This window comes from Mytilus trossulus, chromosome 7, assembly GCF_036588685.1.
Source record: "Mytilus trossulus isolate FHL-02 chromosome 7, PNRI_Mtr1.1.1.hap1, whole genome shotgun sequence".
NCBI lineage: Eukaryota > Metazoa > Mollusca > Bivalvia > Mytilida > Mytilidae > Mytilus > Mytilus trossulus.
Window position 1 is genome coordinate 78,803,491 of NC_086379.1, and position 21,879 is coordinate 78,825,369.

Sequence of the window (21,879 nt, forward strand, 5' to 3'; positions counted from 1 at the left end):
CTTGGAACTAGCAAGTTGTACAAACATTATTACACACCCTCTGGTATTGATAAATATACATGTTAGGTATGAAATATGTTGTCATAATGGTTCTCAAGATATAGAGCGGACGCCATTTGTTAGAGGCAGATGGATCGACAGACAGACGGACGCAACTTTGACCTAGGATGTTGTACATACATTATGACACACCTTCTAGTGTTAGTTAATATACATATCAAGTATAAACTTTAAAATCATACGATAAAAAGCGGACATGGTCTACATTATAGGACCTGGGGTTGTCAATTGAAGATTTTGACCTTTGACCATGGAAGTTGTACAAACATTACGACACAACATCTGGTGTTGATTTATATACATGTCAAGTTTAAACTTAAAAATCATAACGGTTCTCAGGATTTAGAGGGGACACCAGGTTGTCAACTGAAACCAAATGTTTTGACCTTGAACTTTGACATAAGAGTTGTACAAAAAGTATGACGTATGAAAATATACCAGTTTTCTAGATAAAGAGCAGTCGCAATTTGTGACTGACGACCGGAAAGACAGAACCCTATAGGGCGGCCCGTCACTTATCGGGATCCTTATAAGAATTGATGAAATGTCATACCTGGACCGACAAGATTAATTAATCGCAGGCAGAGTATCTTTTTTTAACGATAGTTGAATCCCGACATTAAAGGTCTGTGGTCTCTTTCGGTATATAAAAGCACTTACTGACTGCACATTCGAGGAATACAACTATAGTCATCGGCTACGGCTCAGGACAATAGCTGTACTACAGGGGACAATAAAGTTATTATTCCAGTTATACACAGTCAAAAGGTATAAATATATTACACGTGGAATAACTAGTTTTAGTTGAACATCGGTATAGTACACTGGAGTGATGAGATTAGCTGAACAGCGGTAAACTTCTTAATAGTTTATTCCTGGACTGATGAGATAAGGTGAACAGCGGTAAACTACCTAATACTTTATTCCTGCAGTGATGAGATTATCTAAACTGCGGTAAACTACCTAATATTTTATACCTGCAGTGATGAGATTAGCTGAACAGCGGTAAACTACCTTATACTTTATACCTAGAGTGATGAGATTATGTGAACATCGGTAAACTACCTAATACTTTATACCTGCAGTGATGAGATTAGATGAACAGCGATAAACTACCCAACGCTTTATACTAGACTGATGAGATTAGGTGAACAACGGTAAACTACCTTATACTTTATACCTAGAGTAATGAGATTAGGTGAACATCGGTAAACTACATAATACTTTATACCTGGAGTGATGAGATAAGCTGAACTGCGGTAAACAACCTTATACTTTTTTTTTTCAATTTTTATTATTTTCAAGATTTACAACAACCTTATACTTTATACCTAGAGTGATGAGATTAGGTGAGCACACACGGTAAGCTACCTAATACTTTATATCTGGACTGATGAGATAAGCACGAAGATACCAGACGGACATTAAAACTCATAAGTCGAAAATAAAATGACAACACCATGTCTAAAATAGAAAAAGACAACCAATTAATAGTTCACAAAAAACAGCATAGAAAACTAAACTGAGCAACACGACCCCCACCAAACAGTGGGAGTGATATCGGTTTACTACCATATACCTAATATCGGATCATCAGCATACTACCTTAATCTTTATTTCTGAATTGAAATATGTATGTGACACAGTTCAGGATCCAATCCCATATATATTTGCACTTAAAAGAGAGCTGGTTTGTTAGTCCTAATTATGGAGGACAGTAGTGAATCCACCAACTGTCTTTTGCCATACGATCTTGTCTTCCAGATGGTTAAAGTGCACTATCCTTTTGGAAAAACGGATTTTTTCGGATGTCATTTTTGCTGTCTATCAATTAGAATGACCTTATATTTCGGGTTTCTTGTCTTTGTACGATGTTCGGGTATCGGAAATCACTAATGTTTATTGCTTTGGCATGGCATTTGTTATCTGATTTCTTGCAAGTTGTTTGTTGGTTCAATAGCCGGCACCAACCCCCAAAACACTTTCTATAACATAGTCGGTCTCAAATGTTATCTTTGTTTCTAGAGAGGTCGTAGTTCCAGCTTGAACTCCATATTTGTAACACATTCTGTTTCTCTAAAATGATGAAACGTGCACCACTTTTCTATATACTTATACGTCCTATCTTTTCTATTTCTCTGATGGTGAATGGGTCCCAAATACCCAATGGTGTTGAATTCTCGATAGAGTAAGTAGTCAACTTAGCATTTTACAAATTTCGGGATGTCGTTGATGTGGCATAGGAAGAGGAGCGGTCCTAGCACTGTACCTTTTGGTACGCCATAGTCTACATGATATCCTATGAGCTCAGATTCAACAACAAACCATATTGATTGCTTTTGCAGGAATTATGCTAACCATGTATTCAGATTTCCATCTATTCCATACCTATGTAGCTTTGCCAGTAGTTTGTCGTGTGGCACGGTATCGAATGCCTTTGAACAGTCTAGCATGGCCATGTGAAGTTGAATGTAAGTGTCAAATCTCTATTGTAGACCTTCTGTTGTGACTAAGTACTGTGTTGTACATGAAAATCCTGATCTGAAGTTTTCTCTCCTTTCTAGGTGATTTACAGATGATAAGATCCAATAGCTTCAGGATACATGGGTCCGTGAGATTGGCCCGTAATTTTCTGCTGTGTTGACGTCTCCCTCTTTAAATACTGAAGCTATATTTGCACTCAGCCAATCTGCAGGTTAAATGCCGGTAACAACTGATTTTTGAAAGATGGCGGTGACATTATGTTGAATTCTTCTGTACAATTTTTATGATGGTGTTTGGAATTTCGTCTGGTCTCAAGACTTTAAATGGATTTACATTTTTCAATAATTTGTGTATGCCTTCCGATATGTCAAATTAGAAGTTGATCTCTTTTTTAGCACTGGTATTTGTGAATATGTATCTTATATCGTGAATACTGATTTGAACTGGTAGTTTTAAATTTCTGCCTTTTCTTTGCTGTCGTTTGTAAGGCCTCCATTTGATTTGAATGATGCTACTTCGATGTTGTCTCGTTTTTTCACTTTCATAAAATTCCAGAATGGTAAAGAGCTATTCTTTTCGAATTCTGCATATATGATGTCATTCCATTCTCCTTTCCTGGTTTGGCGTTTGCAGTCTTTTTGGAATTGTTTATATTCCTTGTAGCTTTCAGTTTGGTAAGCATGTTTATGCAATCTTGCTTTCCTTTTGAGCATTTGAATACGTTTCTATTTTTAAAATCATTGAACTGATGGCTTTTTATTAGTCGTTCTTGAAGGTTTATCAAGTTTTGTGTTTTGGCATTTATATGATTACAGATGTCCTTACAGATGTCCTTTTTTATTATATTTATATAAGTTTTTAAATGATCCCAGTTTACTCTTCCAAAGATGTATCGTTGTTTGAGGTCGTTGATTACAGTTCGTGGCTATTTAATTTCGCGATTTTCTGATTTACTTGATGAAGTTTAATAAGGAAAGATTCAAGGTTTACATATTCGTAACGATTTATATTCGCGTTATTTTTCTACTCGCGAAGGTCTCGAAAATAAGTTGGTTTACAGTATATCAAATATGAGAATTTGATTAAAATCAGTGAACATGAATTTGACAGCTAGTGCACCTTTGATACTGTCATAATAGAAATAAAGTCAAAATAAAGAAATGAAAATTTAATAAAGCATTGTTGTCTAGGTATGTTGTTATCACCCAGAATGTTTGAAGAATGATATCTCATGTTGCATTCATCTCCATTTTCAAGCCAAGAATGATATCTTATCTTGTATTCATCTCCATTTTCAAGCCAAGAATAATATCTCATGTTGCATTCATCTCCATTTTCAAGCCAAGAATGATATCTCATGTTGCATTCATCTCCATTTTCAAGCCAAGAATGATATCTCATGTTGCATTCATCTCCATTTTCAAGCCAAGAATGATATCTCATGTTGCATTCATCTCCATTTTCAAGCCAAGAATGATATCTCATGTTGCATTCATCTCCATTTTCAAGCCAAGAATGATATCTCATGTTGCATTCATCTCCATTTTCAAGCCAAGAATGATATCTCATGTTGCATTCATCTCCATTTTCAAGCCAAGAATGATATCTCATGTTGCATTCATCTCCATTTTCAAGCCAAGAATAATATCTCATGTTGCATTCATCTCCATTTTCAAGCCAAGAATAATATCTCATGTTGCATTCATCTCCATTTTCAAGCCAAGAATGATATCTTATGTTGCATTCATCTCCATTTTCAAGCTAAGAATGATATCTCATGTTGCATTCATCTCCATTTTTAAGCCAAGAATGATATCTCATGTTGCATTCATCTCCATTTTCAAGCCAAGAATGATATCTTATCTTGTATTCATCTCCATTTTTAAGCCAAGAATGATATCTCATGTTGCATTCATCTCCATTTTCAAGCCAAGAATGATATCTCACTTTGCATTCATCTCCATTTTTAAGCTAAGAATGATATCTCATGTTGCATTCATCTCCATTTTTAAGCCAAGAATGATATCTTATCTTGTATTCATCTCCATTTTCAAGCCAAGAATGATATCTCATGTTGCATTCATCTCCATTTTCAAGCCAAGAATGATATCTCATGTTGCATTCATCTCCATTTTTAAGCTAAGAATGATATCTAATGTTGCATTCATCTCCATTTTTAATCCAAGAATGATATCTCATGTTGCATTCATCTCCATTTTCAAGCCAAGAATGATATCTTATCTTGTATTCATCTCCATTTTTAAGCCAAGAATGATATCTCATGTTGCATTCATCTCCATTTTCAAGCCAAGAATGATATCTCATGTTGCATTCATCTCCATTTTTAAGCTAAGAATGATATCTCATGTTGCATTCATCTCCATTTTTAAGCCAAGAATGATATCTTATCTTGTATTCATCTCCATTTTCAAGCCAAGAATGATATCTCATGTTGCATTCATCTCCATTTTCAAGCCAAGAATGATATATCATGTTGCATTCATCTCCATTTTCAAGCCAAGAATAATATCTCATGTTGCATTCATCTCCATTTTCAAGCCAAGAATAATATCTCATGTTGCATTCATCTCCATTTTCAAGCCAAGAATGATATCTTATGTTGCATTCATCTCCATTTTCAAGCCAAGAATGATATCTTATCTTGTATTCATCTCCATTTTTAAGCCAAGAATGATATCTCATGTTGCATTCATCTCCATTTTCAAGCCAAGAATGGTATCTCATGTTGCATTCATCTCCATTTTTAAGCTAAGAATGATATCTCATGTTGCATTCATCTCCATTTTTAAGCCAAGAATGATATCTCATGTTGCATTCATCTCCATTTTCAAGCCAAGAATGATATCTTATCTTGTATTCATCTCCATTTTTAAGCCAAGAATGATATCTCATGTTGCATTCATCTCCATTTTCAAGCCAAGAATGATATCTCATGTTGCATTCATCTCCATTTTTAAGCTAAGAATGATATCTCATGTTGCATTCATCTCCATTTTTAAGCCAAGAATGATATCTTATCTTGTATTCATCTCCATTTTCAAGCCAAGAATGATATCTCATGTTGCATTCATCTCAATTTTTAAGCTAAGAATGATATCTCATGTTGCATTCATCTCCATTTTTAAGCTAAGAATGATATCTCATGTGGATCCATCCCATACTATGAAAGTACTTTTATTCGTGGGGTACCAATTTTCGTAGTTTTTGGTGATGACTTTATCCACAAATTTTAAATGTCCAACGAAATAAAACAATCATTGTCCAAATCAAGACATGGAAAGATCCCCATCGGTAGGTTTGACTACTAATATAATCTAGATAACATATTGAATAACGCCAAATCTGAGAATACTTTAATAGCAGTCACAGAACTACACACCCATGCAGGATTATACCCATTTAATCTTTAATAATCAAAACTGTCCAACTTTTGATCTTTTAATTCTCATTGATCGATAAAAGTCAGATTTCCGGTATTGATATGCTAGTATGATAAAGTGTTCATTTTATATCCTCATAGTTCTCTTACATAATAATAGTTTCAAGCTGGGCTTGATTTTGATAAGAATTATTTGACAATTCAAGATATGTTCAAAGCATTTGTTAATGTTACTGTTTTCTTAAGGTGACATGTTTATGGCCTATTTAACATCTTTGATGGTCTTTAACCTGTTGATCACTTTATCATGGATTAATTAGTGTTATCACTACAATTTACATGGGTCAATGTTTACTTTGCAATTTCCCTCAATCCAGACTATTTGTAACCTTCGTTTCTAAAAGCTTTCAATTTTTTATTTTTTTTAGAAAACTAAAATTCCCTAATTTAAAAACCCACAAACATGTTAATATTGCTAATATTACATAGGAAAATTGATACCCACCAATTAAAGTACTTTCACAGTACCCCATTTGAAGCCATGAATTTTTGTGTTATATAAATTACAAAAAGGTGAAGGTAAAATTATATAGTTTATTTATAGTTATATTTATCACAGTAATACAAGCACATGATATCAACAAACTTGTCTCCTTCACATTACAAGGCTTCTAGAGGATACACTAATAAAAATGTCAACAAAACTATGCAATATACCAATAAATATCGCTGTAATTAGGATTCAGTTGCATTAGAAAATATAGCACTTGATCATATTAAAACGTAAATGTTTGGCACAGCAGGTACAATGATTAGCTGATAATTTCCCTCCTAAATATAAAATCCACTTTGCTTTTAGCAAATATTCAATATAACAATCGGACAAAGCATGAGAAATAATGATATATCCTATAAAGATGCTGTGCTGATTCAATCTGTTTCATAACGTTTTGATCCCAATCAATCTTAGAAAAACATAGAATGAACAAAAATGTGAAATATATTTATGTTCACCAGTCTATGGCAAGAGCTACAGCAAACCTGTTGTTTAGAGAAAAAAAATCTGATGGCTACATGGTTTTTATATGATTTGTCCAAACTCAAACTGCTTACAATGGTCTGAATATAACACTGATGTTCAAACTGGTTATCATCAACGGTTGCATATTTGATGGTTATCATCAATGGCAGCATATTTTATGGTTCTCATTGCTGGTTACTTTGCATATTTCAGAATTTAACCGATCCTTCTGGTAGACTACTGTTGACTTGTCTGTAATATCTCAGATCATTAACCAATCTCTGTATACTTTGACTGAATGATGGTAAATCCTGCAAGCATAAGAAACAAAGAGATTTATTGTAAATGCAACCAAATTCCCCACTTCCTTCATAAATTATATTATAACATGTGACATTTTTCTAAGTAAATTGTTCATTTAGTATTTGATTCATTATCTGGTAACACAGATTTCTGACAGAATGACAATCAGATGGGTGTAAATTGATATAAAAAGATGTGGTATGAGGTCCAAAGTCTCTTTTGAGACAACTATACATCCAAGTCATAATTAAAAGTAAGCATTATAGGTCAAATAACAGACTTCAACACAGTCTAAATGTAAATCTATTCAAATGGGAAAATCAATGGTCGAATCTATATAAAAGTCTTAGGACTGAGAAACATTCATGAACCCCATAAACAAACAATAACTACTAAACATCAGGTTCACTATATATAACTTATACTTTGTAGTGTGAAGTCAAAATTATTCAAATTTTAATCTTACCTTTTCTATTTTGAAATTTTGTTGTAAAATAGTTTTCTGATCAGGAGTAAGCCCTTCACAATCTGATAGGAACTGATGAAGGAAGTCATTATAAAATCTTTCAAAATCTACACAGGCCATATTGTGAATAGTCACAGTTATCTCCTCTTGGAGAAGGTCATGTGATCTATGAACAAGAACTTGTAATAAAACATTTAGAAACTGTGTCAACATTCCTTGTGCAAAGATTGTCTGAAAAAGAAAAGTAACATTATGGCAATAAAAAATCATGAATACACAATATGAAATGGATCCTTTATTTAACGCATCAATGTAAAAAGAACGGAATTTGATGAGACTGTCATTAAAGTGAGAGGGTTAGCGCTAAAGAACCAGGTTTAATCCACCATTTTCTACATTTGAAAATGCCTGTACTAAGTCAGGAATATGACAGTTCTTGTTCATTCGTTTTTGATGCGTTTTATTATTTGATTTTGCCATGTGATTATGGACTTTCTGAATTGATTTTCCTCTAAGTTCAGTATTTTTGTGATTTTACTTTTCTCTTATCACACCGTGTAGAACGCCACATGCGGGGTGTCGGCTATGTTTGACATGGGGTGGCAATTTTGAAGCGACACAAAAGTAACAAGGTAAGTTCAAGCATCAAAATTTCTTATTGTAAGAACTCTCAGTAACATAAAATGTATTGCACGGAAGGAACCGCAACGTAATCTATTTCCTGAAAGCAGAAGCAGTCGTTTTCAGTGCTCAGTTTTTTCAAACACCTCGCCCTAGTTTTCTGTGTTGCAGATTTCGTGGCTTTATATGCAAATTTCGGTATAAAAAACTACTTTACACAACTACCCTCCGTATTATTTATATAGAATCGTATTCCTCTCATGGACTTCTACCAAATACCAGTTTCTGTGTTAAAATTAATTGGTTTTAAAACTATTATTCATCAAAATATGAGGTGTCGCTTGGGGTGTCAGATTTTGCATGTCAAGGGGTAGAGGCTTGTCATTAAAAAAGAATACATTTTCTTAGAAATCGGTCTCTGTCTGTTACTTTTTAATTCCAACACACCTACACTGTTATGATGACAAATTACAAACTTAAGGTATGTCATTTGGCTCATATTTTAGTCTTTTAAGTAATGTGCATTTTTATTGAAAAACATAGCAAATAGAGCTTCAAAGTGGAAAAATAATTGTATATGAATAGAGGTGAAATGTAATTTGTTTTATATAATACCTTCAAATAACAAAAATATTGACAAATGCACGTAAGAATATGAAAATTACACATATGAATGAAGGAGGGTGACTGTACCCGATTTATTATCAAATCATTTTGATTTAAATTAAGTTGCATAGGAATACAATTAATTAAATGATTTCAACAGACAAATCTGATGTTATTCTATTTAACATGAATCTGACTGTTTCTAGGAAAAAGTTAAGCGAAATATTGTCTAGAGGAAATGTATTTTCTTTTACCATTTGGATAAATGGATAAATTCAGCAGCCAAATGAACTTTTTAAAAAATTTTATTCGATGTTTTGAAATCATTCACAATATGTAGTATTATTGTCTTCAGGATTACTTGAAGTTGTGTTTTCATTCGATGAAAAAGATTCCGGTGAGTGTTTCTTTGGATAGAGTATTCTATGGATGCATTTTTGCGGCGTGCACGAGTGCTTTTTAGATAAACCTGGTGATGAAGTATGATGCAGTTACGCTGGTGGAGGTTTCGGGCAGATTTTATATTGAGGACTATTTTGTGATTTTCCACCAGGTTTGGGTTTATTGAGCTATATCCTTGACTTTTGTCTGACCATGATAAAGGAAAAAGAAAAGAAATCATTCACCAGCTTTAAAATTAAATATTTTGAGCCATTTTGTACTGTGAATGAAATCAAAAGCATACTTTTTATAAGACTAAAACAGGCAAAATGAAGTACCCTTATTTTGTCATAGTATAGAAAGTTTGTCTGAAATAAATGTATCATATGAAGACTAATTTACATGTAAATATATCTTTTTTTATGACAAGCCTCTACCCCTTGACATGCAAAATCTGACACCCCGAGCGACACCTCATATTTTGATGAATAATAGTTTTAAAACCAATTAATTTTAACACAGAAACTGGTATTTGGTAGAAGTCTATGAGAGGAATACAATTCTATATAAATAATACGGAGGCTAGTTGTGTAAAGTAGTTTTTATACCGAAATTTGCATATAAAGCCTCGAAATCTGCAACACAGAAAACTAGGGCGAGGTGTTTGAGAAAACTGAGCACTGAAAACGACTGCTTCTGCTTTCAGGAAATAGATTATGTTGCGGTTTCTTCCGTGCAATACATTTTATGTTACTGAGAGTTCTTAAAATAAGAAATTTTGATGCTTGAACTTACCTTGTTACTTTTTTGTCGCTTCAAAATTGCCACCCCGTGTCAAACATAGCCGACACCCCGCATGTGGCGTTCTACACGGTGTATCAGTTGATGTATTAATATCAAAGACATAACACAAAATCTTCATCTCAGCTGTAAATTGGACAAAGATAATCAGATAATATAAAAGCTGTCAATTATTATGCTTATACAGTAGACCTGAGTTATTATTATTTTCCTATTTTTAGAATTATTATATGTTATTTAAGGAGTAAACTCAACTAAAATAACCATATTATAGTTGAATTAAAACAAAGTTGAAGGGTAAACAGTTTCAGTAACTCAGTTGTAAAATTTTACTCTATGTTCTTGGTATTATTATTACCAATATGAAAAAGTATGCATGAAAACAAAGTTACTATATAAACATTAAATGCTTTAAATCTTTAATTTCTGGTAAAGAAAATTCATTTTCAAATCAAAATTTCTAACCTTGCTGTAGAGTTTCCATTTAAAGTTGAGATTTTCTAAGGATTCTAAATTCTGTCTGAAGACATCAATATCTGGCTGTAGAAATGACTGACCATATGACTGAAATAAGAAAACAAATTATTAATGTTCATGAAGATAAACTGTTCACCAAATTTGAATGACTGATATTACACGTCTTTAATATCTGATCACTTTACTAATGATAGGCTATATGAACTAAAATACTGAACAGAACATACTCTAAATTTCTTTTTGTTTCCTTTTGAAATCTGCATTCTAAAATCCATTTTCTTCCAAAGACAAGCCTTGTGTTTTTTCTCAAAACTGTAAATGTTTATTTTTGGTTGTAATAAAACTCGTTTGGTCCAATCTAATTGAACACATTGCATGTATCTACAATGATGCCTTGATTCTGAACATGTGCTTAATATAGTTGTAGTAAGAATTTCATAGACTGTTTCCAATTTCTCAATCAGGAGGGGTGGGGTGACTGCAGGAACTCCCCCTATATTTCATTTAATTTACAGTTGGGGATCCCATCTGTTTCAAAGTTCTTAAACATGAGGGGTAGGGTGACCACAGGGACTTCCCCTATATTTCATTTGATTTGTTATATAGTCTTATACATGAGTATATATAGTTAAGGAGTGATGATCTCAAATGTTTCCAAGTTCTCAAACAGGAGGGTGTACAGTGACCATAGGGACCCCCTTATAATTCATTTGATTTGTAATATTGTCTCATACATAAATATATACTGTTTAAGATTGTGGATCTCGACCTTTATAAATTCTCAAACAGAAAGGGGTAGAGTGGCCCCACGAACTCCACCTATATTTCATATGATTTGTTATATTGTCACATACATGAATATATATGGTTTAGGGGTGGGGATCTTGACAGTTACTAAGTTTTGGTCATTTTGGTCTCTTGTGGATAGTTGTCTCATTGGCAATCATACCACATCTTTTTTTTATATAAGAAACTTCCAGCTGTTTTAACTGACCTATCAAAATTGAGAAGAAAAAAATACCCCTTGAAATTGCAGTAATATGTTCAACTTGAAAAGCAGTTACATGCATTACCAACACTTATCACTGATAAAGAAAATTTATACTGTTACCAGGAACATACATATTGTTAGATAAACTGTTCCCAGCTGTCACATTGTATTTGATTTTGACATTAAAATTGGTGTACAAAATATTTTCTGCTTTTTCTTTCTTTAAAATATATCTTTTGGTTTTCAATTCTAGTGTTTATATTTATTTATCATGCATAGATGTATTTTGTCACCTGTCTGGTTATTTTTAGTTGATAGCCAAAACCCGGGATTACCCTTATCCGCTTCCGGTATCGGATCCGATATTGTATTGTCTACTCGCGGCAGCCATTTTGTTTTCAATTGTTATTGACAGATAGTGAGATACAATTTTGCTCGGATTTACACATTATTTATCGGCGATTTTCTGTATAAAGCTAGCGGTTGAATAAATCGAACATCGCTGTCATGAATAGTAATGATGAAAATAAGTTTGAGATCGTTTATTAGGAAACTTTGGTAATAATGTTTGCAAAGTTGTTTTTTTATTTTCTTTCAAGGTCCGTCGGGCATGTCGGGCGTAGCAGTAACCAAGTAGAAAGTCCGACTGCAAAAGTGGAAGGTCGCAGACCTCGGACCACCGCTAATTTGAACCCCTGCGTCCAAATTGAAAAGATAAAAAAATTTGGACTTCTAATTCAAAATTGCCCCCAACAGCGTGATCAGTTGAACTTATATTAATAGACTACTGACGTATATATACGTAGTTGACTACGTATTGACGACAAATAATATTCCTACGACTTTTGCAATTTAGGAAATCTTAACTACTTGTCTTAAGAGATTTTCGGCGATTAATTATTTCATACATTTGTTCTTTGACATCTTAGCCAAAAGCTCAGGGGATGATAAACTACATGAGGATTCCTTATGTGCTCTACTTCCTATGTGCAACTTCAAAACTTTTGGGAAAATCGACGATCATTTAAGGTTTTTCTGGTCATATTTTTTGTAATCCAGAATGAAAAGTATGAGAAAACTGTCCAATAAGTTATAAATAATATAGTAGCCAGGTAGATGATAACAATGGCACGTATTTCCGCATTTATTGGGTAGCACACAAATCCAGGGTGCTCGCATAAGGCAGCTTAACTGCCTAAAAATTCAAATTAAAAATTTAGAACAGCTCAGTAGTAACAGCAATATTTTATCAACTTCTTTAGATTTTCAAGAAGCTTACCTTGCTGAATATTTATTTTCTACAATAACCCTATTTAAAACTACACAATAAGATTTGATTTGATTTTTGGTGTTTTAACAGCACTTTTAAGCACATCATTTAGGCTATTTCGTGGAGGTTAGTTTTTTTCTGGTGGAGAAAGTGATGTCTGGCAAGTGATTACAGTAGTTGCTACTAAGACACTCTGCCACAGAGGCCCCTACACACAATAAGATGAGTTACCTGTAGAACTGATGTGAACTGTTGAACATTCTCGACCTGTTCAGGCTGGTTGTTCATCTTCATTAGTACATTACTTTTAAAGAAATATCTCCAGTTATGAACCAGAAGTTCATGAAGTAGATTGTAGAGGACTAGTTTCATATCTGGTGATGGTCTCTGTATAATAAATAAATTAATTAATATTAAACAGGGTCATGCTTTGTTTCGAATCACCAAAAAAGCTTAAATTCCTCCTCTTCAAAGTTGTACCTCTTGTTTGATGATTATATCAAAATAATTCTTGTGCAGACAGAGGTTTTTAATATCTTATAAAACACTGAGTTCAAACTTTAACTATCAGATTTTTTTGCCAAAGTGGTCAAATATGACAAAATCTTTCTACTGGATTGCATTATGTTATTCTTAAAAACAAACTCAGTTTGCAACCCACAATCATTTACTTATAAACTAATATCATTTCAATTACTACAGGCATAACAAGTGAAACTGCGAGCTACTGCTCACTGATGATACCCCCGCCGCAAGTGGATAATATTAATAGTGAAAAAATATGCAAGTGTTCGGTAAACAGGAAGTTGTCGAGTGATAAATCTGAAAACGCATCACACAGTATAGCTGACTTATATAAATCCTGAAACCAAATTTCAGAAATCCTTGTATTGTAGTTCTTGAGAAAAATGTGACAAAAATTTTCAACTTGGCTATCATGTGTAAAATCATACAAGTGTTCGGTAAACAGGAAGTTGTCAAGTGATCAATCTGAAAATGCATCACACGGTATGGGTGACATATATAAATGTTGAAACCAAATTACAGAAAGGGTGGATGTGTAGTTACTGAGAAAAATGTGACGAAAGTTTCATGGGACGGACTGACTGACGGACGGACGGATGGACTGACGGACTGACGGACGGACAAACAGACAGAGGTTAAACAGTATACCCCCCCTTTTTTAAAGCAGGGGTATAATTATAAAACTAGAAGCTGTTTATAAGAGCCTTTGTCCCTCACCTTGGTCTATGTGTTTACTGTTTGTAGATATACTGAACACTCTTGCTGTTAACAATATATCAATCTATAATGCACTTTGCCCAGAAGTTTGAGAGAAAAAACATTTTGTAAAAATTTACCAAAATTTACAAAATTTATGAAAATTGTTAAAATTGACTATAAAGGGCAATAACTCCTTAAAGGGTCAATTGACCATTTATTTTGCTAATGTTGAATTATTTGTAGATCTCACTTTGCTGAACATTACTGCTGTTTTAAGTTTATCTATATCTATAATAATATTCAAGATAATAACCAACCAGATGCTCCGCAGGGCGTAGCTTTATACGACCGCAGAGGTTGAACCCTGAACAGTTGGGGCAAGTATGGACACAACATTCAAGCTGGAGTCCGCTCTAAATTTGGATTGTGATTAAATAGTTGACACAGCATAGGTTTCTTACACAGAATGAATGTATTCAAATGAACTTAAAATTTTTGTTTTCTCTTAGAGCAATTCACTATGCTGTTGAATATTAATCCTCTCAAAAAAATGTTTGAAGAAATTTTCTTTTTATTTATGAAATTTCAAATGAGAAAAATTGAACCCAATTTTTTAATCACATCCCCCTTTCCCTTATTCCAAAACTAATTTCAATTAAGATATTCTAATGGAGTTTGCAACAATTACTACTCATTTAAATACATCATAAAATATTAAGATGTAAAAAAAACTGCTTGTTATCACTGAATGGTAAAGATTATTTAAATTTATCAGTTGGTAGTAAAAAGTGAATATACATTGTATATTGTATATAACGAAGATTTAAGTTGATTCTGGACAAAGAAAGATAACTCCAATTAAAAAAAAATCTTGCAGATATTTCTTGCTTACTTTACTGGACAAAGAAAGATAACTCTTAATTAAAAAAAAAATTGCTATTTCACAATATTGTGAAATAAGATATTTCTTGCCATTGCACAATACTTAATATAATAATTTTAGATCCTGATTTGGACCAACTTGAAAACTGGGCCCATAATCAAAAATCTAAGTACATGTTTAGATTCAGCATATCAAAGAGGCCCAAGAATTTGATTTTTGTTAAAATCAAACTTAGTTTAATTTTGGACCCTTTGCACTTTAATTTAGACCAATTTTAAAACTGGACCAAAAATTAAGAATCTACATACACAGTTAGATTTGGCATATCAACGAACCCCAATTATTCAATTTTTGATGAAATCAAACAATGTTTAATTTTGGACCTTGATTTGGGCCAACTTGAAAACTGGGCCAATAATCAAAAATCTAAGTACATTTTTAGATTCAGCATATCAAAGAACCCCAAGGTTTCAATTTTTGTTAAAATCAAACTAAGTTTAATTTTGGACCCTTTGGACCTTAATGTAGACCAATTTGAAAACGGGACCAAAAATTAAGAATCTACATACACAGTTAGATTCGGCATATTAAAGAACCCCAATTATTCAATTTTGATGAAATCAAACAAAGTTTAATTTTGGACCCTTTGGGCCCCTTTTTCCTTAACTGTTGGGACCAAAACTCCCAAAATCAATACCAACCTTCCTTTTATAGTCATAAACCTTGTGTTTAAATTTCATAGATTTCTATTTACTTATACTAACGCTATGGTGCGAAAACCAAGAAAAATGCTTATTTGGGTCCCTTTTTGGCCCCTAATTCCTAAACTGTTGGGACCGAAACTCCCAAAATCAATACCAACCTTCCTTTTGTGGTCATAAACATTGTGTTTAAATTTCATTGATTTCTATTTACTTTAACTAAAGTTATTGTGCGAAAACCAAGAATAATGCTTATTTGGGCCATTTTTTGGCCCCTAATTCCTAAATTGTTGAAACCAAAACTCCCAAAATCAATCCCATCTTTTCTTTTGTGGTCATAAACCTTGTGTCAAAATTTCATAGATTTCTATTAACTTAAACTAAAGTTATAGTGCGAAAACCAAGAAAATGCTTATTTGGGCCCTTTTTGGCCCCTAATTCCTAAAATATTAGGACCAAAACTCCCAAAATCAATACCAGCCTTCCTTTTATGGTCATAAACCTTGTGTTAAAATTTCATAGATTTCTATTCACTTTTACTAAAGTTAGAGTGCGAAAACTAAAAGTATTCGGACGACGACGACGACGCCAACGTGATAGCAATATACGACGAAATTTTTTTCAAAATTTGCAGTCGTATAAAAACGGCAAAACTTATTTAAAATTAACAATTCAGGGGCAGCAACCCAACAACAGGTTGTCCGATTCATCTGAAAATTTCAGGGTAGATAGATCTTGACCTGATGAACAATTTCACCCCGATGCTTTAATTGCTTTGGATTCAGAGATATAAGCCAAAATCTACATTTTACCCCTATGTTCTATTTTTAGCCATGGTCGCCATCTTGGTTAGTTGGCTTGGTCACCGGACACATTTTTAAATAATGATTGTCCCCAAGTTTGGTTAAATTTGGTCCAGTAGTTTCAGAGGAGAAGATTGTTGTAAAAGTTAAAGACGAGGGACGCAGGAAGTTGACAGACAATGGACGCCAAGTGATGAGAAAAGCTCACTTGGCCCTTTAAAAACTGAAGAATTCAAACCTTGGGGACTATCATTTCAAAACATGTATGGGTCTCCTGATGAATCCAGCAGGTGACTTAAATTATAATTTTTTCTTCCGACTTGACTTTGTTACTTCTCTTGTATTTTTACATTCAGAAAATAAACAATTTTCACAGATATAAAACATAAAAATAAGTTTTCATCATTTAATGGCTATTTATCTAAATAATACAGTACCTGAGCTATGATGGGGTATATTTGATCTATACATATGGCTATAACACTTGGTATGAATGACTTGATGATGACTAATACAGTACCTGAGCTATGATGGGATATATTTGATCTATACATATGGCTATAACACTTGGTATGAATGACTTGATGATGACTAATACAGTACCTGAGCTATGATTGGGTAGATTTGATCTATACATATGGCTATAACACTTGGTATGAATGACTTGATGATGACTAATACATTACCTGAGCTATGATTGGGTAGATTTGATCTATACATATGGATATAACACTTGGTATGAATGACTTGATGATGACTAATACATTACCTGAGCTATGATGGGGTAGATTTGATCTATACATATGGCTATAACACTTGGTATGAATGACTTGATGATGACTAATACAGTACCTGAGCTATGATGGGGTAGATTTGATCTATACATATAGATATAACACTTGGTATGAATGACTTGATGATTACTAATACAGTACCTGAGCTATGATTGGGTAGATTTGATCTATACATATGGCTATAACACTTGGTATGAATGACTTGATGATGACTAATACAGTACCTGAGCTATGATTGGGTAGATTTGATCTATACATATGGATATAACACTTGGTATGAATGACTTGATGATGACTAATACAGTACCTGAGCAATGATTGGGTAGATTTGATCTATACATATAGATATAACACTTGGTATGAATGACTTGATGATGACTAATACAGTACCTGAGCTATGATGGGGTATATTTGATCTATACATATGGCTATAACACTTGGTATGAATGACTTGATGATTACTAATACATTACCTGAGCTATGATTGGGTAGATTTGATCTATACATATGGCTATAACACTTGGTATGAATGACTTGATGATGACTAATACAGTACCTGAGCTATGATTGGGTAGATTTGATCTATACATATGGATATAACACTTGGTATGAATGACTTGATGATGACTAATACAGTACCTGAGCTATGATGGGGTAGATTTGATCTATACATATGGCTATAACACTTGGTATGAATGACTTGATGATGACTAATACAGTACCTGAGCTATTATGGGGTAGATTTGATCTATACATATGGCTATAACACTTGGTATGAATGACTTGATGATGACTAATACAGTAGCTGAGCTATGATTGGGTAGATTTGATCTATACATATGGATATAACACTTGGTATGAATGACTTGATGATGATTAATACAGTACCTGAGCAATGATTGGGTAGATTTGATCTATACATATAGATATAACACTTGGTATGAATGACTTGATGATTACTAATACAGTACCTGAGCTATGATTGGGTAGATTTGATCTATACATATGGCTATAACACTTGGTATGAATGACTTGATGATGACTAATACAGTACCTGAGCTATGATGGGGTAGATTTGATCTATACATATGGCTATAACACTTGGTATGAATGACTTGATGATGACTAATACAGTACCTGAGCTATGATTGGGTAGATTTGATCTATACATATGGCTATAACACTTGGTATGAATGACTTGATGATGACTAATACATTACCTGAGCAATGATTGGGTAAATTTGATCTATACATATGGCTATAACACTTGGTATGAATGACTTGATGATGACTAATACATTACCTGACCTATGATGGGGTAGATTTGATCTATACATATGGCTATAACACTTGGTATGAATGACTTGATGATTACTAATACATTACCTGAGCTATGATGGGGTAGATTTGATCTATACATATGGCTATAACACTTGGTATGAATGACTTGATGATGACTAATACAGTACCTGAGCTATGATGGGGTAGATTTGATCTATACATATGGCTATAACACTTGGTATGAATGACTTGATGATGACTAATACAGTACCTGAGCAATGATTGGGTAGATTTGATCTATACATATGGCTATAACACTTGGTATGAATGACTTGATGATGACTAATACAGTACCTGAGCTATGATGGGGTAGATTTGATCTATACATATGGATATAACACTTGGTATGAATGACTTGATGATGACTAATACAGTACCTGAGCTATGATGGGGTATATTTGATCTATACATATGGCTATAACACTTGGTATGAATGACTTGATGATGACTAATACAGTACCTGAGCTATGATGGGGTAGATTTGATCTATACATATGGCTATAACACTTGGTATGAATGACTTGATGATTACTAATACAGTACCTGAGCTATGATTGGGTAGATTTGATCTATACATATGGCTATAACACTTGGTATGAATGACTTGATGATGACTAATACATTACCTGAGCTATGATGGGGTAGATTTGATCTATACATATGGCTATAACACTTGGTATGAATGACTTGATGATTACTAATACATTACCTGAGCTATGATTGGGTAGATTTGATCTATACATATGGCTATAACAATTGGTATGAATGACTTGATGATGACTAATACAGTACCTGAGCTATGATTGGGTAAATTTGATCTATACATATGGATATAACACTTGGTATGAATGACTTGATGATGACTAATACAGTACCTGAGCTATGATGGGGTAGATTTGATCTATACATATGGCTATAACACTTGGTATGAATGACTTGATGATGACTAATACAGTACCTGAGCTATGATGGGGGTAGATTTGATCTATACATATAGATATAACACTTGGTATGAATGACTTGATGATGACTAATACATTACCTGAGCTATGATTGGGTAGATTTGATCTATACATATGGCTATAACACTTGGTATGAATGACTTGATGATGACTAATACATTACCTGAGCTATGATTGGGTAGATTTGATCTATACATATGGCTATAACACTTGGTATGAATGACTTGATGATTACTAATACAGTACCTGAGCTATGATGGTTTAGATTTGATCTATACATATGGCTATAACACTTGGTATGAATGACTTGATGATGACTAATACATTACCTGAGCTATGATGGGGTAGATTTGATCTATACATATAGATATAACACTTGGTATGAATGACTTGATGATGACTAATACATTACCTGAGCTATGATGGGGTAGATTTGATCTATACATATGGCTATAACACTTGGTATGAATGACTTGATGATGACTAATACAGTAGCTGAGCTATGATTGGGTAGATTTGATCTATACATATGGCTATAACACTTGGTATGAATGACTTGATGATTACTAATACAGTACCTGAGCTATGATTGGGTAGATTTGATCTATACATATGGCTATAACACTTGGTATGAATGACTTGATGATGACTTATACAGTACCTGAGCTACGATTGGGTAGATTTGATCTATACATATGGATATAACACTTGGTATGAATGACTTGATGATGACTAATACATTACCTGAGCTATGATGGGGTAGATTTGATCTATACATATGGATATAACACTTGGTATGAATGACTTGATGATGACTAATACATTACCTGAGCTATGATGGGGTAGATTTGATCTATACATATGGCTATAACACTTGGTATGAATGACTTGATGATGACTAATACATTACCTGAGCTATGATGGGGTAGATTTGATCTATACATATGGCTATAACACTTGGTATGAATGACTTGATGATGACTAATACATTACCTGAGCTATGATGGGGTAGATTTGATCTATACATATGGATATAACACTTGGTATGAATGACTTGATGATTACTAATACAGTACCTGAGCTATGATTGGGTAGATTTGATCTATACATATGGATATAACACTTGGTATGAATGACTTGATGATGACTAATACATTACCTGAGCTATGATGGGGTAGATTTGATCTATACATATGGCTATAACACTTGGTATGAATGACTTGATGATGACTAATACAGTACCTGAGCTATGATGGGGTAGATTTGATCTATACATATGGCTATAACACTTGGTATGAATGACTTGATGATGACTAATACAGTACCTGAGCTATGATGGGGTAGATTTGATCTATACATATGGCTATAACACTTGGTATGAATGACTTGATGATGACTAATACAGTACCTGAGCTATGATGGGGTAGATTTGATCTATACATATGGCTATAACACTTGGTATGAATGACTTGATGATTACTAATACATTACCTGAGCTATGATTGGGTAGATTTGATCTATACATATGGCTATAACACTTGGTATGAATGACTTGATGATTACTAATACAGTACCTGAGCAATGATTGGGTAGATTTGATCTATACATATGGATATAACACTTGGTATGAATGACTTGATGATTACTAATACAGTACCTGAGCTATGATTGGGTAGATTTGATCTATACATATGGCTATAACACTTGGTATGAATGACTTGATGATTACTAATACAGTACCTGAGCTATGATTGGGTAGATTTGATCTATACATATGGATATAACACTTGGTATGAATGACTTGATGATCACTAATACAGTACCTGAGCAATGATTGGGTAGATTTGATCTATACATATGGCTATAACACTTGGTATGAATGACTTGATGATTACTAATACAGTACCTGAGCTATGATTGGGTAGATTTGATCTATACATAGAGAATAATACATGGCAAAATCCGTATCATATGTCGTATCATCCCGAGACATCAATATCAGCCCGAGGGCCTTTAGGCCCGAGGGATGATATTGGTCGAGGGTGATACGGCATGTGATACGGATTTTGCCATGTATTATACGCTTTATCATATATTTCAACAGAAGAGTGTTATATTATATGAACTGTTTTCTGATCCATAGCACTAGGTTACCTTCAGTTCTGCTTTTGTCTTGTTTCAAATATGTTGGCAGTCAAAGGGTTAAAATAACTGCTCAATTATTTATACGAAGCACCTAGGTTACCTTACAATCTGTTGTTTTGAAAATATTTTGTTTATTTTTGTATAT

At 33.5% G+C, this 21,879-nt stretch overlaps 1 protein-coding gene across 1 annotated transcript in view; it reads right to left on the bottom strand.

Annotated features, from left to right (window-relative positions):
• Nucleotides 1–6,524: 6,524 nt before the first annotated feature.
• LOC134725907 (exportin-6-like) overlaps nt 6,525–21,879 on the bottom strand; it is a 57,054-nt gene continuing 41,699 nt past the window's right edge. The window contains exons 21-24 of the mRNA XM_063590188.1: nt 13,113–13,268; nt 10,609–10,707; nt 7,735–7,965; nt 6,525–7,276 (exon numbers count right to left, since the gene is read on the bottom strand). Of these exons, the coding sequence (XP_063446258.1) occupies nt 7,175–7,276; nt 7,735–7,965; nt 10,609–10,707; nt 13,113–13,268 (588 nt within the window). The 3' untranslated portion in view covers nt 6,525–7,174. The remainder of the gene's footprint in view (nt 7,277–7,734; nt 7,966–10,608; nt 10,708–13,112; nt 13,269–21,879) is intronic.